Consider the following 25,919-nt stretch of genomic DNA (forward strand, 5'->3'; position numbering starts at 1 on the left):
TTCAAAATATCTTCTTTTGTGTTCTGCGGAAGAAAGAAAGTCATACAGCTTTGAAATGACAAGAGGGTGAGTAAACGATGACAAATCTATCCCTTTAACCGTTTCTTTTTTTTTTGGTAATAACTGTGTCGTCAGTATATAAAGAATATACCCTGATAGCACACATACATCTGGTTTACGTCTATTTGACGTCTGCATTTACATCTGCAAGACATCTACAATACATCGTTTGCTCATCTGCAATACGTCTCGGAGATGTCTGCTGTCAGACGTCATATAGACATCTAGTAGATGTCTGTAAGATGTTTATGATTTAGAATGGATGTACAACAGCTCTTTCTAAGATGTTTAGCAGATGTTTTTAAGCAGCAGATCTCCAGATCTTTAGCAGACGTATTACAGACGTTCAGACGTCTCCGAGACGTATTGCAGATGAGCAAACTATGTATTTAAGATGTCTTGCAGATGTAAATGCAGACGTCAAATAGACGTAAACCAGATGGATTGTGCTATCTGGGTAGGTTTGCAAAAGCAAAATTGGATGAGAAAATGACACAATTCTCATTTTTGGGTGAACTGTCTCTAAAATCAAGAGACTTTTCTTGTCCAATATGCCATGAGTTTCATATTTTTCCTTTGTGACTTTGCATTGGTTTTATATCAAGCAACCGATGAGAACAGATATACGAGTACATGGTCCACTACTCCGAGGTTTATGATGATTTATACTTTGGTTTATAGATTGAACATTCTTTTTCTGTGCTGCGAGACATTGGAGTTTCTGAGTGTTTTCAGAGGCTGGTAAAAGTCCGAGCATGTGGTTTGAGCCAGCAGTGAGTACATATGTCCCTGTAAGAATCGATCTGTCTATGAGAGAATAGCTATGCAGACTTGTGGCTCGCTTTCTAAACATGTGACTGTGGTTAAACAAGGCATTAACAGTCAATCTGCCCTTCGACTCATTATATCTCTGGGGAGATGTAAACTGCCAAGTCTTGTTTGTGTCTTGGTGCTGTAGAGCTGATAGTCCTTCAGTCTGCCTGTGGGCTACCAAACAGCGGTGGCATTGACAGGAAGAGGAAGACACCATGTTCTATACACTTTATTCCAGTGGAATGCTGTCTAGAGAGATTTTAACCAACTGTTGTGTTATGTCTGTCCACTGGCAGTGTGCACGCATCTAAAAGTGTATTAGCCAATTCTGTGTTCAATAGGATGGAAACCTCGAGCAGTCATGAAATTATAGAAGAGGAGCTGATTAAACAGAAACGAGAGGAGGGGAGGAGATGGGAGAGGCACAGCGAGGGGTAAAAGGAGAGGATGGAGAGGAGGGAAGAATGATGGGAAAGGGAAATAATAGGAGAGAGGTGAAGACGATGACAGGAGATGATGGAAGATGGGAAGAGAGGATGAGGCGGAGATGACGGGAGAGGAGACGATGAGAGGAGATGATGGGAGATGAAATGATGTAAGAGAAGATGAGGGGGAGATGAAAGACCTCAGAAGAGATGAGGAAAGAAGTTGATGGGAGAGCAGAAAGATGACGCTAAAGGAGAAAATGTGATGGAGATATGTTGGAAGAGGAGAAAAGATGGTGGGAGAAGAGGTGATGAGAGAGGAGATGATGGGAGATGAAACCATGAAAGATGACAGGAACTGATGAAAGATCTGCGAAAAGAGATGACGGGAAGGAGAAAAGATGGAGATATGTTGGAAGAGGAAAGAAAATGATGGGAGAGAAGAAAATATGATGGAAAGATGTTGGAAGAGGAGAAACGATGATGGAAGAGGAAAGAAGAAGATGGAACCTCTTTCCGTACAGGTGATGATACAGGAGAAGATGACTGGAGATGAGATGACGGGGACAATAGGAGATGATAGCAGAGAAGAGCCAGTGCGCGAGAGGCGATGATGAAAGAGGAGGAGTAGCGTGAGGGACGGAGAGAGGAGATGGGGAGGAGAGAGATTTGGGAACGGCTCCACAGTCACAGCTTGATTCTCTCACAAAGGGTCATTAGTGAAGTAATTAACGCGTGCCGCTGTGCCCTGGGGCTCATGTGCCGACTGTGAGCAATGACTACTAATGACATACAGTACCCTCACACACTCTTTCCATGCCATCCTCCTTCATTAGGACACGGACACACGTGTCATGTTGAAGGTCCTGCGGTGAATATCACAGACGTCAGGAACGTTCCACCGCTCGATTAAAATTGAGTTATTAACGTGGTTTTAAGACACGCGTGTCGCTAATAGTTACGAGATAAAATGGTGCGGAACCGCCCAATGCACTGTAGAAAATGAATAGTTCCTTTCCACCGTCAGACAACTCGCGTCTTTTCTTCCCAAGTCTTCGTTTTTTCCTTCTCACAGTTCATGCCAATCGGATTGAACCGTGTTCCCCAGAGGCAGAACACAGCGTTCTCCTCGCTCCCCGGCTTCCATCTCTCAGCCAATTCATTTCAAACTTACTCATTTGCTTTTAAACGTAATGTCACGTGAACGCAGGCGCTGTAACGCCAGTCCCGGGTCGCAGGGCACAGAGAACAGTCGGATGCCTAATAAGGATGTAACGATTCACCGTGAAAATCGATTATAACATGTGACGATTCAAGTCGGTTGAGACGTCATAAAAATCGCAGTACGTGTTTTGAACAGTAGAGGTCGCTGTTTTTCTGCAAACTTGGTAAACGTGGATATGCTGATATTTCTAAAAAAAGGAAAAGTTAGGAAAAGCACAGGCAAAGTCTTAGTTTGTTTGTATTAAAGAGACTTTTGTATTATTCATTTTTTATTTGATTTGGAATTTGTTTTAAAACTGCAATTTAGTTTTGTTATTTGACGTAAAATATATTTTTATTTTACAAAGAATTAGAGAAATAATAAAAGGGCAGTTGTTCATTTTTAATTTTCCTCAACTCATTCTGTAAAAAAAATCGTGATTAAATCGCATCGTGAGATCAGAATCGTGAATCGCATGGCATCGTGAGCTGAGTGAATCGTTACATCCCTAATGCTGAATGATTGACAGCTTCAGGGATGAAGGCTGGGAGGAAACAGACAGAGAGATGTTTTCAGAGCATTAAGAACACAAGCGTGTTTGCCGGTGTAATCATTCACTCCTTCATGAGTAACATGTTAGAGTTAATGTAAAAATAATTACATTTCTTATTAATAGTCTCTGCGGTATTGGCCACCGACTGATGTTGAAATGAGTTTTTTTGTGTAATGTCTCTGGGCAAGGGTTACTATTATTACTGTTAATCAGACGGAATAAACTTTTACAGAAGCACACGGCTCTGAAAGTTTTTTTAAGAAAACTAATATTATTCAATCTGAGAATGGCACACTTTACACTGTGTAATTTGCAAATAATTGATTCCAGCTGGAATGCCTTCACATTAGTGGATATTACCCAAAGCTGCAAGTTTGTGCATGAGACCAAAAAAAGTACCCTAACAGCAGAGATATAGCAGCAGAATATTATTGCTCAGAGGTGCCAACCTGATCTAACGGGATTTCATAATTTGTATAAATTTGTATGATGCAAATTTGTACGAAAACTGGGGTTGGGTATCATTTGAATTTGATCGCTTCTGATTCCGCTTATCGATTTAGATTCTTATCGATGCCCAGTTTCCATTCCACAGTTGAAATAAAACATCTAGATATCCACCTGTTTGGTCATTTAGCCTGCTTACGGACTGGTTTCCAAAAAAAAATTATATATATATATATATATATAAGCACCGTTTTGTACACACATAGCAACCATGTTTTGTCTGATTAATACAATTTGTATTACCATAGTTTAACTACATCATGGTTCAACTTAGTTACTATAATGAAACTATGGTAAATTTGTGGTTCCTGTGCTTTATCACAAGTTAACACATGCACATTTCTGAAAATATGCACGCAGGAATTGATAAAAGGAATCCGATCCGATTCCTATTTTTCGATTCCGATCCGATTCCTAACCTTTCGTTTTCGATTCCAAATTGGAATTGATTTTCGATTCCCAACCCTAACGAAAACAATACTTTTATATTATATCGCCGCTGTCCTTCTAAAACCTCGTATCTCCATATTTCTAAAGAAGATATTTTGAAAAATGTGGGTCACCGAACAATGGCGGTACCCATTCACTTCTATTGCACGGACACAAAACTAACGCAAGTCAATGGGTGCCGCCGTTGTCCGGTTACCGACATTCTTCGAAATATCTTCTTTTGTGTTCTGCAGAAAAAAGAAAGCCATACGTGTTTGAAATGTTATGAGGGTGAGTACATGCTGACAGAATTTTCATTTTTGGGTGAATTATCACTTTAAAGTCGGATTCACTCTCCCACACGAACCTGAGAAAGACTTTTACATATCGACGGCCTCGAACTGAAAGTTGAAGAATGTGCAGTTTAAAGAGATAATACAGCGATTAACTCAAGCAAGACCCCAATATCTACAGGCATGTGATAAAATCCATTGCTTATTTATGTCAACAAGAAACATAAAGCGTCTGAACCGGTGGAGTCGACAGGGAGAGTTAAAATCATGGGTAAACCCAGCATGTCTTTGCCTCTGGAGAGACTCTGTTTACACACACCAAACGCAAAATCTAATCAAACATAACCAGGATTAATTATAGCTAAACAGATCCAACCGTGCACATGAATTAGTGAGCTTTTGTATCTGTGCACCGTTTATTTTGTCTTACGGCGCGCAGAAATATGACGGAGAAATCCAGGCTTATTTTTAGCCAGCTGAGAATCGGCCTGAAGGGCCCTTTGCTTTTCTGTGCAATTTTACAATGAGGCTGTGGAATTACGCCTGAGAACAGGAGAAAATACATCCTGCCGCAAACAACTCCTAACATTTTTTCTTGTCTTTGTACTTTTTACCTACAGCAAAAAACAACAACAATACATTTTGCATGATTTTACAAATGCACTAGAGACTGAAGAATAATAAGTCGCAATGTGAAATTGTTATTTTGCTATTTTGTTTAGTTTTGTTTTCTGTTCCAAGCATAGCTAAGGCACAGTAATGCAAAATATATATTTTTTATGACACAAAGAAATGACTAACTGTAGTGTGAACAGTTTATACAAAGCAATAGCCAAGTAAAATTAAAAGTGTGATATTGTATTTATAAATAGATGACATGAAATCTGTAAATAACTCAACTCAGCTTTACAATTTTCATTGTTACAAAGCAGCTGTACATGAGACATATTGACTATAAGCAAAACATTAAAGTTGAACACACACAGAACACAAAACACACACACACACACACGTATGTTTTATTATCTCCGTGGGGACAGTCCATAGGTGTAATGAGTTGTATACTGTACAAACTGTATATTTTATCCCCTACCCCTAACCCTAAAGATATAGAAAACGTTTTGCATTTTTAGATTTTCAAAAATTATCGTTCTGTACAATTTATAAGCTTCTGTGACACGAGTCCCCATGTGTTGGTGTGCATTCAGGTTTAGGTCCCCACTAACATATAAAAGCCAAGTCCACACACACAGACACACATACTTGCATATGTGGTTTACGAGGACTCTCCATAGACGTAATGATTTTTATACTGAACAAACTCTAACCCTAATATCACATAAGTCTTTTTTTCTTTAAAAAAAATGATCATTTAGTATGTTTTTTAAGCATTTTAGTTTACGAGGACACAGGAAGTGTCCCCGTAAACCATGTTTACATTGTTATACACATGTCATTACACAGATTTGTGTCCTCATAAACCATGTATACAAGCACACACACACACGTCTGGTTTACTATCTCCGTGGGGACAGTCCATAGCCGTAATGTTTTTTATACTGTACAAACTGTATATTTTGTGTATTTTTGGAACCCAAAACTGGGAGAACCCAGTTCCCCTCTGGCAAAAACAGCAGCATCTCTACAAGCTCGACAGTGCTTGCACAACTAGGCTAAAGAAAGCATTACAGCAACACGTCTGCTGCGAGTCCTCAAATTAAGTCTTCATCTCCGTGTAAATTTATAGTGAGTCTAACTTTAAAAAGCAGAACAAGAGTCTTGAGCTCAGACAGCTTTCTGCTTGCCTGCAGATTCCAGAATCACTTCAGTATTCCAGTCATGATCCTCCAGCACATGTGACAGTGTCACATCAGGCAGCTGTTTGGACTGCTTTAAATGACAGCGCTCCGGGCACAGAGCCCTGTGTAAGCAGGCAGACAGACAAACTTATCCTCTCTGTGTGTGAAACCCTGAAACAACACACTAAATACTGTATACTACAGAAAAATGTTTGACAAACAGTAAAGAAAACTTAAACAGTTAAAGAGTAGTTTGTGATTACATTGCATGTGAGTGGCATCAAATTATCATGGAAATAAAAATTCCCACTCAAAGCTCTCTCTTCCATTTATTAGTATACGGCCGTCATGGTTTGTGTCGAGACAGGTCTGCCGTGTTGTGGCACAGCTGGGCGATTCTGAAGGGCTCCTGACACCTTCTGTCTGTTGTGTTGCCTGGTCTCTCTCTCTCTTCCCATTACACCCGAGCAAGTGTTGAGATTAAAAGGGGAAGATGTTCCTCCCACTTCCAAAGGTCCGGTCACTACATTGAGTGCATCTCATTACAGCAAAAAGCAAGCGTGAGAGCGGGCTGTCAGAGATATCAAAGCTCTCGTGTAAAAGCCTCTCATCTCACGTCGAGCTAAACAATCACATTTAATTGGATTTTTCACCCGGCCCATTAAATCATAGACAGGGTTAGTGAGGCAACAATCGTTAAAACAAAACCTGTTTGTTATCACAAACAAACTAGAAAATCCTCCTGGACAGCGAACGTCGGAAACATAAAGTGTGTTCAACTGCACTACGCAGATTTCAATGAGTTTGATTTGAAAGGTGCGGTGTATGAAATTTAGCGGCATCTAAACACAACACAAACGAAGATATTTCTAAAACATTGATAGCCAAACGACATTTCCTCATTGACTTCCGTTGTATGGACACAAAACCACTAAGACATTTCTTAAAATATCTACTTTTGTGTTTGACAGAAAAAGGGTTTTCAATGTTTTGAATTTTATGAGGATGAATAAATGATGATAGAATTTGTATTTTTGGGTAATGTATCCCATATTAGAAATATATATATATATATATATATATATATATATAGAATATCATCACATGCCTCATAAATATCAACATCTAATTGTTTTAAATAGAAATAATGGCTCAGGCCTAATGGCACATAATGGGTTGGCGGGTGTCTCCGGGGACTCCACCCGTCCGACCGTGTGCTGTCTTCCAGCATTTGCTTTACTCACCCCGTGTGTCTCTCTGCATCTCTGTCCTCTGGCAGATGGAACGTCCACGCTGTGTCTATCTTCAGTGAGAGAGCTGCCGTCTCAGCTGCAGGATCTTTACCAGCGGGGTTTCATTCTGGCAGCTGTGCACCCGTTCGTGCACCCGTGCAGTCCGGAGCCCGCCAGCGTCCAGCGCCAGCTCTATCGGGCCGTGCTCATCAAAATCTCTGACAGGTGGGTCACAGCATCTGCACGGAAAACTGCTTTCAACTCCACAGGTGCTGGTGACATTTATTAGAGGGGTCATACCCTACATTTCATTACTATCATCATTTAATCATTTTTACCCCCGGCGACCTTTAATAACGTATGGATTTCAGCAGCAAAAGAGTTATAGTTCAATGTTCATTCGACCTTCTTGCTGAGCCAAAGAATTAAACCGGATGGTTTTACTGTACCTTTAAAGGGATAGTTCATCCAAAAATGAAAAATCTGTCATCGTTTACTCTCCCTCGGGTTGTTTCACACCTTTATACATTTCTTTGCGCCAATGAACACGGAGAAAGATATTTGGAAGAATGTTAGCAATTTTCAGTTCTGGGACATCATCCACTGCCATATTAGGAAAAAAATATAGTATTTTTTGTTCTGTTGAGATATTTTGAAGAATTTAGGAAAACAAACAGTTCTGGGGCACCTTTGACTACCATTCAATTCTTCCTACTATGGCAGTCAATGATGTCCCGGAACTGAAAATGACCAACATTCTTCCAACTATCTTTCTTTGTGTTCATCAGAACAACGTCATTTATACAGGTATGAAATTACATAAGGGTGAGTAAATGGTGACAGAATTTTCATTTTTGGGTGAACTATTCCTTTAAGAGGTCTATTTAAAGGGATAGTTCATCCAAAAATAAAAAATCTGTCATTTATTTACTCTCATGTTGTTCCATATTCTTTCTTCTGTGGAGCACGAAAGAAGATATTTTGAGATGTCTCAGCGGTTTTGTGTTCATACAATGAAAGTCAATGGGGTTCTTAGTTGTTTGGTTATCAACATTCTTCAAAATATCTTCTCGTGTTCTGCAGAATACAGAAAGTCAAACAGGTTTGGAATGACACGTGGATGAATAAAGTAAATGACCATTTTTAGACAAACCCACCTTTACCTGCACATATACATCAAACTGTGACTGTGATTGATGGCTTTCATGATGGTTCCTAGTGGTAAAACAGACCAGACATTATGGTCAGCGTCGAAAGCCTGACTGTGCCAGACACTCGCTTTTCCGACTCTCACACAAAGAGCGCGAAGTGAAGGCTGAAGAGCAGCTCAATAATCCTTTAGCCAAACAGTGGAAGTCACTCAAAGTCACATCCATTCTCCGCCCGGAGCGCTGCTGGATTGCAGTCACACGCCGTCCAGACTGGCCTGGCGTAAAGGGCAGCGAGCGGGAGAGGGCCGGCGGACACTGAGCTATCGTCCTCCCACACACCCACACACCACGGGCAGCTGCCACTCACCAGATCTGCCTGTATCTGTAAGGGGTCAGACTGCAGGCCAGTGTCTGGCCCCGTTGACCTCTCAGGCGAGATCCACTCTCCCCGGAGGAAGGAAGGAGGTCTGAGAGAAGCCGTGTCACAGTTTATGCCCTCTTGTATCAGTTCGAAATGAAATAGCGCTGGTCAGCCTGGGGATGTCTATGTTTTAGTCTTTTGACAACATGGAGAACATGGTGTGATGTTCGACATTTATATGCTACTACATAGGGCTGTCACGATTATGAAATTTGATTGATGATTAATTGTCTAGTAAATCATTGCGATTATGACGATTAATTGTCTGTTTTTGAGCTTTGACATTTAATTCTCATTCATTTTTGATTCAGCGATTGAAACGACCATATTGTTCTGAATACAAGACTATGTTTTTTTCTTGGAAATACATCGGAAAAAATTGGGTCATCATATATTTAAGGTTTAGGCTTTTACCTGTCAATAATACAACCTCCAAATACTTGTAAATGAAGTAAATTGATCAGGTGTGAATTGAAGCCACCATTAAAATTCTTTTAGTCATAGAAAAGCTTCTAGTCTGTTTTTTTCTCACTTGCAAGACTACAAGAAAAGTTTATTTGTGTGTTAATGAAATTTTGGTAGACTGGTTTTCACACTGAGATTTGCTTAAATAATATTAAATTGTACTGCAGGTAATTTGTATATGGTTTTTTTTAAGTGATTGTGTTGTGGTGGTACATTTTACAAGTATTACCATGCTTTAGTAACAATATATACACTAAAATATGCAATATGCAGATGCACTTCAGCACCCCCTAGTGTCTTCTATAGAGATGTGCAATAATTGCGATGATCTGAAACCATCGCGATGAGGTCAAACAATCGCGACGAGACGATTATTTAATAATCGCGTCAGCCCTACTACTACATCAACAAAAAGAACTGCAAATTAAAGGATTCTTTGTTATGTTGGTTATCGGCTTTTATACTTGATTAAACAGAATAACGTTTTCATAGAGAAACAGAGACGTGGTATTTGAATTTGATATATATATTATAACTGAAAAAAAGTGTTGTTTTTTGTTGGTTCAACTTAAAAATGGTTGCCTAAAAATGTAAGTTAATTCAATTTAAAAATATTAGTTAATTCAATTCATTTCTCGTTGAGTTGACTAAACTCATTGAGTCGACTAGTATTTTTAAGTTGAATTAACTCAAAATTTTAAGGCAACCAGGTAACTTATTTTTTTAAGTTGAACCAACAATTTGTTTACAGTATACAGATGGCTTACTTTCAAATGTCTCTTGCCCAGTTTTACAGACCAGGCTTAAGGCTAGTCCCAGACTAAAATGAATGTGTGACCTGCCTTAACTGAATATGACTTGCCCAGAAATATCTTAAAATATATCAGTGCCATTGTTTTGTCTCGAGATGCTCACCAGTAATGTATTCTAATGCATTTTTATAAAAGCCACATAAATATCTTAATTCAACTAAGGCGTAGTCCTGGCTTAAGCTAAATGGCGTCTGTGAAACCGGAAAATCACTCCTGAGGTTTGATTTTGTTGAAATTCAACAGACACCGGACTGGAATGACCACAATACATCTAGAAATGATGAATAAATGAAACTTTGGAATGCCCTCTTCATTTTTTCCACGGCTGTATATATGCATGTCATTATTATTAATAATGGTTTTGAATGTGGCCCATCCATTGAGAGTTGAAAGTTGAAATTATTGTTTTGGCTGAAGAGAACCAGTGAGTTTGAGAAAATCTGATGTCCAACTTGTACATTTAAGTTTTGTTTTTGTCATTTTGTAGCCTGACTATCAGACATTTTACCCTTCAGACAAAATAAAATCAAGCAAGTTTGAATATCGTCTATCATTTCAAAGACATGTTGGGGTGGAATATTCTTTTAACAAGTTGTGCAAGAAGTAGACATGATTTAAGGATGAAGGGCAAGCCTTCCTCTTCAAGAGAAAGACGGTAAGCCAAGAGCAGAACATGAAGAAAGCAGATCAGAGTGGGATTGTGTCACATGTATGTGGATGAGCGTGTTGGGAGGATCGTGGCATGGAAGCTGCTGCCAACCTTTCATAGCTGCCGCAAAAGCTGCCTCGCTTTATCTCTGGCGTCTGTCACCGTGGAGACAGTTGCTCACATCAGCAGCAGCCCTGAGGGATAGACCTGCAAAAAAAGAGAGATATCAAACAGGGCACAGTACTGCTGCTCACCCGCCAATCCCACGCATCAGAGCGGAGCAAGGAAAAGTGCAGATGAAAGACGTCCTTCATGTAGCCATTCTTCCCTCGCCGAAAACAAACAGACCCAAACACATTCAGGTGAGAAGACAAGAGATCAAAAGACAGGAAGAGAACCGGAAACAAAAGATGAGATGAAAACCGGCTGGGAAAACTTCTGATGGTCCAAGCTGGATCTCTTGAAGATGCTTGACCTGGTTTTGAGTCAATAGGATTTTGGGTAAGCTCGGTAGAAATGCTGGAAGATGTACTCAAGAGTTCATTTAAAGGAGTAGTTCACCTTCAAAATGAAATTAATTCTGTCATCATTTACACGCCTTCTTGTCCTTTCAAACCCGTATGACTTTCTTCCGCTGAACACAAAAGAAGATATTTTGAAAAATGTTGGTAACAGAACAGCACAGCCCCCCGTTCACTTCTATTGTAACTGGGGGGCTGTTAACAACATTCTTCAAAATATCTTCGTTTGTGTTCTGCGGTAGAAAGAAAGTCATACAGGTTTGAAATGACAAGAGGGTGAGTAAATGATGACAGAATTTTCATTTTAAAGGTGAACTACTCCTTTAAGTATCAACTTAGTCTCAGATGTTTCTCCTAAAATTGCTTAAGAGAAAAAATTTGGAAACAAGTGATATAATCTCATTTATAGGAGAAATAATTGAGATATTAAGGAGATGTCATCTGTGATGTGTCTCTTTGAAAAACAAACATTTTTTCTCAAAATTACAAAAATGAATGAATAAAGGTTAAGTAAATACATTCATTCTTGTATGACATACAAAGCATCAACACAAGTTGTGGGTGGGACTTTCTGTTTGGCTAAACAATGGCAGACGCGGGGAGCGTTTGTAAAACACAGATCATGAAATCTTATTCTGTAATGTTGTATTTTTTTAATCGGGGAGACGGAACGAACTGGTGGGTGAGGATGGAGCAGAGTCTCTGGGTTCGGTTCCAGCCCTCCCACCTCATGATTAGTCTCTTTCTAAAGCGTGTGCGCATGAGGATGACTGCTGCAACAATCCCCCCTCGAAAACCCACCCTGCCCGTGCGGGACGGTGCAAATATAGGCGCTCTTTCTGACCTCCGGTCCGTTCAGATGTGAACAGCAGGAGCGTGAAGGAGTTCTGCACCCGTACGGATTAGCGCTGGCAGGCAGGGCTCCTTCTAAAGCGATTTGCCAGGAATTACTCACAGCCTTGTGGCGAATCTCGCAGAATAGCCGACTCCTTTTATATTTCCAAATGTCAACTGTCAAGCCCCCCCCGTGTTCAATTTTAGTTACAGTTCCACTTCGGCGACGAGGGTGGCTGATTTATGCATCGTTTTTTTGATAATTGCAAAGCACCTTGCAGGGGTACCGGTACGGACCCAAAGCCATTAGGACCGATATGCTCCAATAACATTATTCATGGCCCGGTAAATAAGCTGACATCAAGAAAGATGTGATACATTATTAATGTGGTGATTAAAGATGGGGAACGCACGTTTGATGGATATGAAAGAAGGTTGTTGTCATGGCAATGCCACCCTAGATGTGGCACGCAGACACGCAGCTGGATACGGCCTCGGGACCCGGATATGTTGTCTGTGTGATGCCGAGCTGACAGTATTAGTGATGTCAGCACTCCTGCGGGCAAGGAGGAACATGTGAAAAACACACACACAGAGAGACAAAATCATCTAACAAACAGGCTTTTGATAGCAGAGCCACCCAGCTGCGTCTAACATCTGTATCTAAGAAACATCTCGGATTCAGATTGTGTTCGATTCGTAATGTTCCTTTGAGAGATTATTTCTAAAGGCACCGCTTCTGCAAAGAAGAGTCTGGATTGTTTCTCTAGGAGTTTAAAGTCTCCGTGAACCGGATGTTGCGATAGTTTTTACTTCCGTATTTTGACGCACTTCCGAGTGAAATGGAATTTCGAATGAGAAAAATAGTGGGCGTGGCTTTCGTCTTTCTCTGCGATTTGATTGGATGTGTAAAAACAGCCGTTGCATTTTGAAATGGATCTGGCAGCAGACTGACAGTCGAAGGGGAGGAGTTAACGGATGCTCCGCCCAAGCCGTCTAACATACGTCATTTAAGATGGATAGTCACTACAGGAAGGAAGTGCAGTTTCAGATTTTAACTGAAGATCATGAGGGCACACGATTTTTAAAAAGAGAATGACTCACATTGATAAACTATTTACAAGAAACGCTGCAATATTTCATGTAAAAATAGGCATTGTAATTTTTTATTTCACTGGGACTTTAACTCATAATATCAACATGATCGGGATTCGTTTCTGTCAGAAAAATCACAAACGAGATCTCTTTAATATCGCAATTATTACTTCTAGGCATCAATGAGAACAAATGGACTTCTTTGAGTCTCATCTGCATCTCAGATGTTTCTCTTGAGAAAAAGAGTCAGAAATCTGACAAATGTGTCTGTCATTAGAGTTTGAGAAGAGATGTCAAATGTGTCAAACTGAGCTCAGATGTGTCAAGTCTGCAATCAAAAGTCAATATTATTGAAGATCTCAATATGAACTCAAACATTTCTCATCAAATACACCCAAATACAGATTGTTTTACCCCGACAATCTCCATTCATTTTACACATCCGATTAGTAATTTTAGAAGATACATCCCAGACTAACCTGAGACTTAAATGTAACACAACTAAGAACTTTATCATCTCCTGAGCTATAAAACTGCTTGATCAAAACTTCCTTCAAAACCTTCATTTGTTGTATGCATATGCTGCTAATCAAATGCATCTTCATCTTAAACGCAGAACACAAGCATGGTTCATGTGAGGAAAATGCGCTGAAGCAGCAGATGGCCGTGTGTTGGCGGGAAGTGTGAATTTATGTATGTGTGTGTGCGTGCGTGACAGAGGTGAGTCAGCGTCCTGCTGCGCTGTGACTCTGTGGCTGGATGAAGCGTTGGGTTGGTGGGTTTAATCTCCATCACACACACAGTGAACTGGGCCGTACTGGGATGAGCTGGAGGGGATGCACAGACCGCCTCACAGGGATGCTTGCGGTTTTACTCTGCAGCTTTTGAGAGTTGATTATTCATGCTTATAAAACTGATAGTTCCATCTGTGCATTCTGATTGGACGAGGACGTTCAGAGCCGTTACAAAACGCAGACCAATGCTGTGACTGCACATTACTGCATCACATTGCTTATTCACTTGGCAAATGTAGAGTAAATAGCCTGTGGTTAGGCTTATGAAGTGTATTTCTTGGCAGAAGAACTGTTTATTCTCATTATTATTCATGTTAAATATGGCAATGTGATGTTTTATAGGGTCAACGTGATTTCGCCGAGAAAGATGTGTTCCTGGATCAACAACTTTGCAACATTCAAGTCAAAGAAATGTCCTAACCCACATCCTAACCATAACTTAACCCTTAAATCAGAGAGAAACAATAGACTGGTATGAACGGTACGCAAGGCCCTATCCTGCACTGTCAAAATAAAGTTTTTTTTATTTAATTTTTTGAAAGACGGTCAAAAACCGTCAAGAAAAACACTGCTAATTTACGAGAAAAACAGCAAACTTTTATTTTTATTTTTAACAGTGTATTTCTGGCACCGCATTTTTTACGGGATTTTATTACAGTCTAGCATTTCCAGTCTAGTTCCGGCACCCCAGCAGCCAGAAAACTGAGGTTTTTAACTGGATTTTTTTTTCACTCGCTAAACCTAATATTGACCCTAAACCTAATTCTGGAATCTGATTGGTTGATAGAAATGTTGTTTCAGGAACATATCCTACTTGGTCATCCGCCTACAAGAAGATGCACAGGGGTCGGGTCAGGTCAATCTTTGTCTTGCTCTTACCAACGGTTCCTGTCTTTAGCATCCTAAAACCAAGACAAAAATGATTGTTTTGACCTCTTGAAAAAATAATTTGTACATTAAGCTAAGATTGAAGAATGCAATTTAACGTTTAAAAATGAATTTAAAGGAGTAGTTCACCTCAAAATGAAAATTCTGTCATCGTTTACACGCCGCCTTGCAAAACACAAAATGAGCTATTTTGAAGAATGTCGCTCACCAAAAACCGTTGATGCCCATTCACTTCTATCGTAAGGACTTAAAACCAATGCAAGTCAATGGGGACCGACGGTACCAACATTCTTCTACAGAACACAAAAGAAGATATTTTGAACAAAGTCATAGAGGTTTGAAATGATAACATAATTTTCATTTTAAGGTGAACTACTCCTTTAACAAAGCCCAGAGAAATTGCCACAAAACTAAACAGCAGCACATTTTTCTTGAATGTGTTTTTTTACACTTACATTTCAGCTTTTATCCTAAGCGACTTACAGTGCATCCTTGGCCTGCATTTTGTTTCTTAATGTAATATGCTCATTTTTAGTACTGGAGCAAATGTTGCATTAGTAAGTTTCATGAACAGATGTTCTCTGTCTGTATAATCAGGTGACTGAAATGAACTCTTTTGTGTTTATTGACGATGTATATCGCTGCTCTGCACATTCAAACGCATCATCTCTTGTCTTTTCAGCTGGGAGACGAATCCAGACTTTGAGCCGTACCATCTAAAGCTGGAGGAGTGCATGTCTGCCGAGCAGATCCCAACCTCAGAACACATCCAGGGCTATGTGAAAAAAGTAAGAATTGTCCGTCAAGCTTAGATTTGCGTTATTTTCGTACAAGTAACTGTTATCCTTTGCAAAATAACTTACCGCTGTCAAAACAAAGGTATATTCCAATATATCTGCTTCTCCTCTGAGGTTCTCCTAAAACATCTCAGCGTGAAAAATGGCAACGAGCCGTCACGACTACCACCCCCCTCGCACATCAAACTCGGAAATTATTCAGTGGCCTCTCACCGAAGGAGGAACCCGGCGAGAAAAATGGCTTCTTATCTATGCAATTTCATTTGCATCATTGTTGCAAATATAATGACAGGACTCCCGGAGTCCACGTTCAATATGCATTAAACAATGCGTCGGGAAAGGACGAGCCCGCTCACGGTTTAATTTGAGAGGAAATAACCCGCGCACCTCGCCGAAACTGATTCCCGTCGCATGGGCGAAGGCCTCGGACGGAGATAGTGGCGGCGGGCCTGAGGCTGGCCTTTATTAAAGCGCCATAATGGAAAATAGCATCATTAGCATTCCTTGACAGTTAACGATTCAATTCGCTTTGATGAGAATTCAAATATTGGCTTCCGAACGCAAACTGACAATAAAGTGTTAGATGCTCGGCTGATTTGGGATGCGCCGGGCGGTCGATGGTGGCCCTCTGCCATCGTGTTCAGCGCTTGCTAATTTCAAATAGCTGACGGTGTGGGAGGAAGAGAGTTGCTTTTGTTTTTTGTTGTTAAGGGTAATGTGGCACATCACTCGGAGCAAACTCGAAACAACTGAAATGACTTTCTTATCTTGTTCAGATGCAAAACCTTCGGCAGGGTGACGGGTTTATCCAAGCGTCCGTGTTGACAACTCCGCTGTACGGAGAAAAACAGAAAATATGTTTAAGATGTCGCCGGTCGACCCTGGTGAACGTATTTTGTGTCCACACAAAAACCAAAATTCTGTCATCATTGAATCATGTCAGACAAAACCTGCATATGTGGAACACAAAAGAAGATATTTTGAGAAATGTCCCAGTGGTTTTGTTCTCAATGTCAATGTTTGGTTATCAGCATTCTTCAAAATATCTTCTTTTGTGTTCAGCAGAAGAAAGAAAGTCATAGAGATTTGAAATGACATGAGAGTGAATAAATGAGGAAAGATTTTCCCCTTCAAAATAGCTTCAAATAAATATCTCCCTTTACTCACCCTCATTGCAAAGCTGCTGTCATTTTTCTGTCGATACGAAACAAAAGTGTTGTAAGCATCATCACAATAACAAGTCATAATGACCATGTTTCTCAAAATCCATAAAAACACCCAAAAGCAGTGCAGTCACACGGCGTGTTTGTATCTCATCAGCAGATCCAGGATGCTGCAGATCAAGGCATCATGTTTGTAGGCTTCATCCAGGAGCCAGCTGGCCTACGCCCACACGTGCTCCGGCACGGAGAACCAGAGGAACCCTCCCTCTCCCTGCACTCCAGCCCCAGCTCGTTGCACGGCTCCGGGCTAACTCCCAGCCCCAGCCCCCTGGAGGAGCCGGAGCTTGAAGACGAGCCCGGAGCGGAGAACAGGGGAGGTGAGACTCAAATAGAGGACGTAAAATCTGCTGCAGGTGAAGACGGAGATGATCTATCCAAATCTGGTGAAACACAGCCAGGAGATGCACTCACACACAACAACAACGACACGGCCAAAATCACAGACACCACAGAGAAACCCGGCAGGTTGCTTCGGGCTAAGAGAGGTGAGTTGATCATTTTTATCCTTTGATGAGACTAAACCTCATCAAGGCTCCTATAAAAATGAAAGCGAAGATGTTTTGATATCTGTCAGCTTCTGCCATATAAATCTGGCTTTGTTACCTAGATGTAGGATTTAATGTACAAACGAAAGAGTTAAAGGGATAGCTCACTCAAAACGAATGACTTAATCTGAAATTGTTCCAAATCCGTAAATTACTTTGTTTGTTGAAGACACAAAGATATTGTAAAAAATATTAGCAACCGAGATTTCTGGGGCACCATTGACTACCATAGTAGAAACATTAAGACGGTAGTCAAAGGTTCCCTAGCACTGTTTGTTTTCCTAAATTCTCCAAAATATCTCATTTTGTTTTCAACAGAACACAAAAATATACAATATTTTTTCTACTATGGTAGTCAATGATGTCCCAAAAATCTCAGCTGCCAACATTCTTCCAACTATCTTTCTTTGCGTAAAACCATCAAATACCTTTTTAAAGATTTGGAACAACCGAGGGTGAGTAATTCATGACAGAATTTTCATTTTGGGGTAAACCCTTTAAAAGTAAAACTCAAGGTGTGACTGGTCAAAGAACCACTTTTTGTTTTGTTTGTTGTTTAACTAAGGGAAAACCCACAGAAAATACCGTAGTATTTCCTATAGTAAACTGTATTTTATACTCTATTTTCAAGATTCAAAAACTATAATATCTAGGAACACTACTACAGTTTATTATAGTAAACACTCAAGCATACTACAGTATTTTTTCATGTGGGAATAAATAATTATTCATTTCCATTTATATGCACCAATACATTTCTACATTTCTACAAAAAGCAACGTTTACCTTGTTTACCACACCACGTGTGGACTGAATGCACAGAAAAAGAGTTTACAATCGATTCATTGAAACCGAAAGAAATTCTATTTGACATGCAAGACCCGAGACGATGAAAGATCATAAAACTAATCTAATGACTTTAGGGAACGTCAGGTTAATGGTCAAGTACATTAAAATAATCACCATATTCGGCATGTTGCTTAATTCAGGGGCGGACTGGCCATCTGGCGTACCGGGCGTTTTCCCGGTGGGCCGCTAACGGATGGGGCCGGAACGGAGGAGTTGGCCGCTTAGACGGACGTATTATCAATGCGAATGCATGCAACGCGAATGCAAAAGACACGTATGCATGCACCCCCCACCCCCGTCGACAGATTTGGTGGAGGGCCGATGCGGGCCTAAAAATGCCAGGGCCGATTTTTGTTCCCAGTCCAGCCCTGGCTTAATTATACTGCCAGCAACACATTGTGAATATGCACTACATCGGCCAGCCCTATAATGTTCGCTCATGGTGACAGAAAGATGCACCAAATCATTTGTCCTCTGGGTGACGCCGCGACAGCCTCTCATCGGCCTGTATTCATCTATTCACGATTAAAGAAAAGCATCGTCACTGAGTTTTTATGCAACGCTTTGACGTATGGGATTGGGCAGACTTGGCATTTACAAACACACACACAGCGGGTGCTGGATTAGGCTTTGTTCACCCTCTTTTTATTCTGCCAGTATCCAGATGGCCTACCTCATTCTCAATATTAGCTCGGGAACCGTTTTTTGCTAAAACCGTGCACGGTGTTCACCACGCTGGGACTCTCGCGCCGCCAACCCAAGTCTCCATCTGGAGGTGACATCGTCAGCGGCGAAATGATCCTGTAACGGCGGTCTCACGCCGCACCAGCTTTTCCCATTCAGCCACAAAATTGAGGGCTGCCGGTGGTCCCGTCGCACTGCGTCATCGGAGTTATCACCGCTGCTGATAAATACAGTCATTCCCTCCTCGAATCGCTCCGATTCTCCCGGCGAACATCTATAAAACAGAATGATGGGGGTCAGCGGTGTAAAACGCTCAGAGCTCAGATGAGGTGCAGGTTTGTTACTCCCTCGGTGTAGCTGTTGAGCCACGGGGTGAAACATTTATTTAGAACGGCAGCACGAGCTTAGTTGCATAGCGTGTGCTTGATGTACGTCTATTTTTTGATTTTTCATCGTGACATTTTCATTCAGAACTGATTCGTACAGTATGATGCTTTACAAAGTCACCATGGAGAAATAAAGGGACTCTGAACATCTGCATGTATATTCATTCGAATAATACCAACGCAACAGATCCTAATGGTGCTAAAACCAGACTCTCTATAGAGTTTCTTCATGCACAACTTATGTAAATTAAATTAATTAGCATTTTTTTCTCATTTGTTTAGAAAAAAAGTCAAGGATTTATTTTTACTACTGTTCTTTAAAAAATGTCTATATTGATGTCTATTAACTGGCTCAGCTCCACTGGCATTCATCAGGCGGTCGGGATGATAAATATGAAATAGCGGTTGATGTTAACCGAACAAACAGACCAAACAGAAACAACACCGGCTCAATCACTGGGGTTGGTTTGGAGCGAGAGGGGTGGGGGGGTGTGTTTAAATCTTGTTTGTAAACAATCATTATCTTGGCGCCACCCGTGACGTAGCCGTGACCAGAGCCATTGAGAGAGAGAGTTGCGTCAACTCCGTTGACTCCAATGGAACAGTTTTTTCACAGCAATGGCGGTTCATTGCTCGCATTAGTTCCTGGAAGTTACTAGTAACGCTAAACAGACCAACTGAGGTAAACTTTTAACCCATTTAGAGAGTTAAGTCATTTAATGAACAAAGCAATTTAAGAAATAAAGCATTTAAAGTCCCAGGGAAATTAAAAATGACAATTCTTATTTTTTCATGAAATATTGCAGCGTTTATAGTAAATAGCTTATCAATGTGGCTCATTTTCTTTTTAAAATTCATGTACCCTCATAATCTTCGGTTAAAATCTGAAAATGCACTTCCGCCCTGAAATGACATAAATTAGACGGCTTGGCCGGAGCATCCGTTAACTCCTCCCCTTCAACTGTCAGTCTGCTGCCAGTTTCATTTCAAAATCAATCCAACAGCTGCTTTTACACATCCAATCAATTCGCAGTGAAAAACGCAACTTATTTTCTCCTTTGAAATTCATTTTCACTCGGAAATGTTTCAGAATACGGAAGTAAAAACGATCGCAACTTCCGGTTCACGGGGACTTTAAAGAGAAAACGTAACTTCCTCGAACTATATGAAGGCTCCATGAATCACGTGACACACGAAATGTTGAAATTCCGTTGGCGCAGCTCTCTCTCTCAATGGCTCTGGCCGTGACACACTTCAGCTTCGAGCTAACAAACGTTTCAATACAGTACAACGAAGTATTTAAAAACAACAAAAAAAGTAAAAAAGCAAAAGGGAAATAAATGTACTGTATGTAGTGCAATTTAAAGGAGAGAATAGTAGCAGAGAAAACACAAAAAGGCACACATAAAAGATTAAAACATTTCCACAATTCTCATCAGCTCTTCTCAAGACACAGGTCTGGACCTTTGCAGTGTTTTGTGTTCATGTGATGCAATACGAAGGCAAACACTTAATGACTTGTCGTGTTCTGTGGCTCTGTATAACTGCACATATACAGAGTGTTTGACCTTGTCACACAGGTTAACAAAGATGACAGTAATCCTGGAGGGGGAGACAGGGTTGTCATACCTGTGCTGATCACGTGTTGACCCTTTAGAAGTCATCAGACACGTGTGTAGCATGACGCCCATCTGTGAAGAACATCTCTTCTTTCCCACTGCTGGCACCGGGGGTCTAACTTACTTTGTTTTGAGATGGACCCCTTGGACCTGTAACATTTAGATGTTTAAAAAACTGAGAGGACCAGTGAGATTTTTTGCATAATTATTTTTTTATTGTTTGTGTAGTTTAGGGCTTGTGTAGATTGAAGAACTACAAAAACCATGTTGTTTTGCAACAAAACAAAGCTGGTCAGAGCTGTTTATGGGTAAAGGAACAGTTCACCAAAAAAATGAAAATTCTCTTATAATTTACTCACCTTTACCTTTACCTTGTGCCATCCCAGATGTATAAGACCTCTTATTGTGATTTTGTTATCTTATCTGGGACGCAAAATAATAAAGCTCCAGAAAGCACATTCACATTCACTGTAAGTCGCATAAAACGGTAAGATTTTTTGCATAATTATATATATATATTTTTCTTATAATACTTCCCCTCAAGGACCAGTAAGATTTTTTGCATAGTTTTAGTAAATGCATAAGCTTACTAACAATGAGCAGTACTTTTTCAGCATTTATAAATCTTTGTTAATATTAGTTAATGCAATTAACTAATGTTAAAAGAATAGTTCACCCAAAAAATGGTCCCCATTGACTTGAACGTAGGAATAAAAATGACCATGTTCAAGTCAATAGGGACCATTTTTGGGTACACTATTCCTTTAAGAGTTTCAACTTTTGATAAAAAAATGTGTAATGTGTGGTAAAAATACACATTTGAAATACAAGTAATAAATGCTGTCAAAGTACTGTTCCTTGTCGTACAAAATATTAGCACAATTATTATTATTTAATACTTTATGTAATTAATTTTTTTTCTTTCCCTCAAATTCTTATTACAATTTTTTGCATATCATCGCTGTTTTTCCAAAACCTCGGATGTCCAATTTTTCTGTACTTTTTTAATGATTAAAAACTGTGTTGTCAAAGTTGACAAACACTTTTTACTACTTTTTAACTGCTAGTTGTTCACCCAGCAATAAACAAAAAGGGTGACTAATAATAATGATTTATGGCAAAAAATAAAACTCACGAAATATGGAGATACGAGGTTTTAGAATGATGGTTTCAGAATGACAGCAGTAATACTTTCTTAAGATTTTAATGATTTATATACGTATATATTCATACAGGTTTGTCTACAATCACCATAAATAAAGGTGGTAGAAAACATCTTTAACCACTATATGATACATAAATAATTTGTGTACCACGGCTGGGACCTTTGAGTTAAATCTCTTACATCACTTACATCATTTCCTGTCTTACTCTCCTTTTCCATAAAAGTGGTAATAAAAATAAAATGAAAGTAAGTCTTTAATAAAGTGCCTTGGAGATTTACAGAAGCACCTGTTGTGCGTCCACCTCATTCAACCCAGGAGAAACAAAGAGTGATTTACTCTCGCGGCACACGCTTCTCCAACGCCCTGCGCTCTTTCATTTACTCTGCCCGCTCCCGTCAGGGGCGACTAATGACTCAATGCAGTCAGTCGCAATCTAACTGATCGCTGCCGAAACTAAAGTGCATCCATATTTATCTTTTTGGTCAATTTCCCATTAGTCCTAATATAGATCTGAATAGGAAGGTTTTATGGGGCCGAGTCGGGCACACAAACAAATTCATCTTACACTATCGTAATCCATTAGGTGAGCGCTCCTTCTCTGTGTGGCAGACGTAAGTGCTGTTTTGTTTTTCTACAAAACATAATCTCATTTAGATGAACGGATGGTCAATTCTCCCAGAAGCGAGGCTATTCTGGTGAGAAACGACGGTTTCCGAATACTCCATCAGGATTGACACTACATTACCTAATTTCCCTAATTACTCGAGTAGGACACAAGCTAATGAGTTCTTAAGCCAAACTATACAAGCTAATGAATGAAGTGTGAAGGACTACAGCAAAACAGCACACACTTCAGAGAGCAACAACAGACCGACAAATCACACTAAGCCAATAAATAAAAACAAGCTTGGTTAGTGCGAAATAAGCCACGGCTTTACTGTAAATAAACAAACAAAAAGGTTACTATATTGTAGACAAACCATGGTAACCAAAATGGTTCTAACTATGGCATTTATAGTAAAACCGTGGTTACAAACGGTAATCAATCTGCCAAAAAACTCGGTTACGACACTGACATGATTTACATACAGTACCACAGAATTATTGCGAAAAATAGTACATTTTAGTCTCAATAATTTACTCAACACCCTTCTGTAGTTTCTTATGCTTTGTTTGCAATATTTTGATGGATTTTTTTCCATTCTGCTCATCACAATGCATTATGGGATTGCCCTGTTGGATACAAACAATTCTGTCTTTGAATGTGCCCAAAAGAAGGCATTTCAGAAGGTAGCGTAACAATACCGCCGATGTTATGGTTAGGGATGTAACGATTCACTCAGCTCACGATGCGATGCGAGTCACGATTCTGATCTCACGATGCGATTTATTCACGATTTACTCACGATTTATTTTTACAAAATGAGTTGAAACAAATTAGAAATGAACAACTTCCCTTGCATTATTTCTTAAATGCTTCATGTTTCTTTGTATAATAAAATAATGTTTTATTTCAAATAACAAAACTAAACTGCAATTTTATAACAAATTAATAATAGAAAAAGTATCTTTAATATAAACAAACTAATACTGTCTGAGCTTTTCCTGGATTTTTTTGCATTTAAGAAATATCAGCATGTTCACATTTAGATTTGCAGTGAAAATAGCGGCCCCTGCTGTTCAAAAAATGTATTGCGATTCAGTTCACACCTCAACCGATTTGAATCGTCACTCATTATAACCGATTTTCAACCGGCTCACGGTGAATCGTTACATCCCTAGTTATGGTGCATTAAGTTGCTTCTGTTCTGAATAGCAGAACACACCTAGAGTTTCAATGAGTTAAAGGTCCATTGTTTCGATTTTTGGAGGATCTATTGAAAAAATGCAATACAATATACATAACGATGTCTTCAGATGTGTAAAAAGACCTTACTGAATGAGCTATTTCTATCTACATTCACCGCGGGTCCCCTTACATGGAATTCGCCATGTTGTTTCTACAGTAGCCCTAAAGGGACAAACTGCTGCACAGAGCGCGTTTCCTCTGTTAATACGTTATCTCCTTCGGCAAAGAAGTGAAAACGTGACGACATCTTAGTTCTGTGTCAGCCGCCGTAGTGCTTCGAAAGGGAGGTACGAAAGGGATGGAGTGAGCCGCTGGTTGCAATTTTCAACCTCACTGCTAGATGTCGCTAAATTTCTCAATTAAACTGGACCTTTAAATTGTCTAAAGCAGCCATAATATGCAGGTTACATTTTAGCAAGAGAAGCTTATGTACAATTGTAAGCTGATTCATTAAATCACTTCCTCCAATACAAACATACGTCTTATACTGATGTATTTTTAATTGAACTGTATATTTAACTTGTGCCCACAGGAGCTGAGCTCTTCGGGTTGTTTAATTACCCGGGTCGTCGTGAGGGTCAGCTCAAGTACTACACGGTTAAAGTGCCTCTGCGGATACAGCCGATGGGTGAAGGTATAGGCACTTTAGAAGCCAACTGGCTTGATCACATGACCCAGCATTTCAACAGCGGTGCGTCGCTTGTGGACGGATACTTTCAGCTGACCAATGACAATGGTGAGACTTCTTACAGTTCTTACATTTTGAGATGTCTTACTCTCTACTGTAGCTGTTGCTTATTTGGTTTTATAAAAAGAAAGAAAATTTCTTACCAAGAAAAAGTAGATATTACATACATTGTCTAGGATATGACATACTTTTTGTGATAATTATCAAATTATGCTTACAACCAGGGTAATGTTTATCTGGAACTCAAACAGATTTTAAAGTACAATAAATACAAGAATAAAAACATAAAACTGTAATACCTCAGATGAGCTCACTTTCAGAGAGAAGCGATTCTTGACTTCTGACTTCTCAATGCTTCATATCAGACAAGAGACGTCACATTTTCCTCGTCCTTATCTGTATCTGCAACATATACAGTGTGATATATGATTGACGAACTCGAGCATCACATCACCTCCAATAAATAAATCATAAAATGGTAAAAATGTAATTAGTTTGATGTGATTTTTCTCATCCTTGATTTACTTTCTGTCTCAGTAATTAAGAATCCTATTAAAATACCTCGTGGGGCTTCGCTTGCTCTAGTGCACGTAGAGTATTTACAGAATGCAATTCGGCGTGCAGTCGAGATCTGCGCTCAGGATCTCATTGCTCTGTGTGAAATGCTCTGGTGGATTGAGTTAAGCTTTTGTGTGTTTGATAGCTAACAGATATAGCTTGTTTTGTGGCTGGGTTATAACATGGGGGACGTTGGGAAAGCAGGGTATCTGTCATCATTTACAGTTATCTGGAAGAGAGTGTGCGCAAAAGTAGCAATGTGGCAAAACCCAAGCCTCTTATTAGTTAATTAATTTTCTGTAATGACTCCCTTGTAGACTCTGTAAGCTCCTGCCAAATTTTGTGCAAATCTACAGGGGCAAGTTGTCCCGACGTAGCCCAGAATAATCACTGAGAAGCAGAACTGAACGAATGTTAATCTGGACTGGTGCATGGCTCTAAAATAATCAATGGCACGATGCTAGGATGCTGTGGGTGGTTGCCAGGGTGTTGCCAAGGTGTTCCGAGTAGTTTTAAACATGTTGCCTTGCAAATTGCTAGGGTGGTCTGGTTGCTAGGGTCTCACTATCCGATAGCTAAAATGTCCTAGGAGGAATGTATTGTGTTGCTA

The 25,919-nt window shown here is 39.9% G+C and overlaps 1 protein-coding gene and 2 long non-coding RNA genes across 8 annotated transcripts in view; 1 reads left to right on the top strand and 2 right to left on the bottom strand.

Moving 5' to 3' along the window:
* LOC130557757 (uncharacterized) overlaps positions 1-7,434 on the bottom strand; it is a 20,211-nt gene extending 12,777 nt beyond the window's left edge. Inside the window, exon 1 of the long non-coding RNA XR_008963347.1 lies at positions 7,328-7,434. This is a non-coding gene — a long non-coding RNA (uncharacterized LOC130557757). The remainder of the gene's footprint in view (positions 1-7,327) is intronic.
* LOC130557753 (raftlin-like) overlaps positions 1-25,919 on the top strand; it is an 80,450-nt gene that overhangs the window by 24,191 nt on the left and 30,340 nt on the right. For 3 of the 4 annotated variants that reach the window (XR_008963343.1, XM_057339768.1, XM_057339770.1), the window contains exons 3-6: positions 7,363-7,540; positions 15,628-15,733; positions 17,063-17,450; positions 24,596-24,799. Coding sequence is in view for 3 of the 4 variants with exons in the window: in XM_057339768.1 (XP_057195751.1) it covers positions 7,363-7,540; positions 15,628-15,733; positions 17,063-17,450; positions 24,596-24,799 (876 nt within the window). In the remaining variant the exon portion in view is untranslated. The remainder of the gene's footprint in view (positions 1-7,362; positions 7,541-15,627; positions 15,734-17,062; positions 17,451-24,595; positions 24,800-25,919) is intronic. The other variant, XM_057339771.1, reaches the window with a different exon arrangement.
* LOC130557756 (uncharacterized) lies at positions 7,450-15,618 on the bottom strand. 3 transcript variants are annotated; one of them, XR_008963345.1, is made up of 4 exons: positions 14,872-15,618; positions 12,582-12,724; positions 10,925-11,020; positions 7,450-7,554 (listed from the first exon to the last, which is right to left on the bottom strand). It is a non-coding gene; the product is annotated as an uncharacterized LOC130557756 (long non-coding RNA). The 3 variants fall into 3 exon arrangements; XR_008963344.1 differs by having other exon boundaries at positions 12,582-15,618; XR_008963346.1 differs by lacking the exon at positions 7,450-7,554 and adding an exon at positions 8,482-8,530 and having other exon boundaries at positions 12,582-15,618.

Source organism: Triplophysa rosa, linkage group LG8 (genome assembly GCF_024868665.1).
Source record: "Triplophysa rosa linkage group LG8, Trosa_1v2, whole genome shotgun sequence".
Taxonomy (NCBI): Eukaryota; Metazoa; Chordata; class Actinopteri; order Cypriniformes; family Nemacheilidae; genus Triplophysa; species Triplophysa rosa.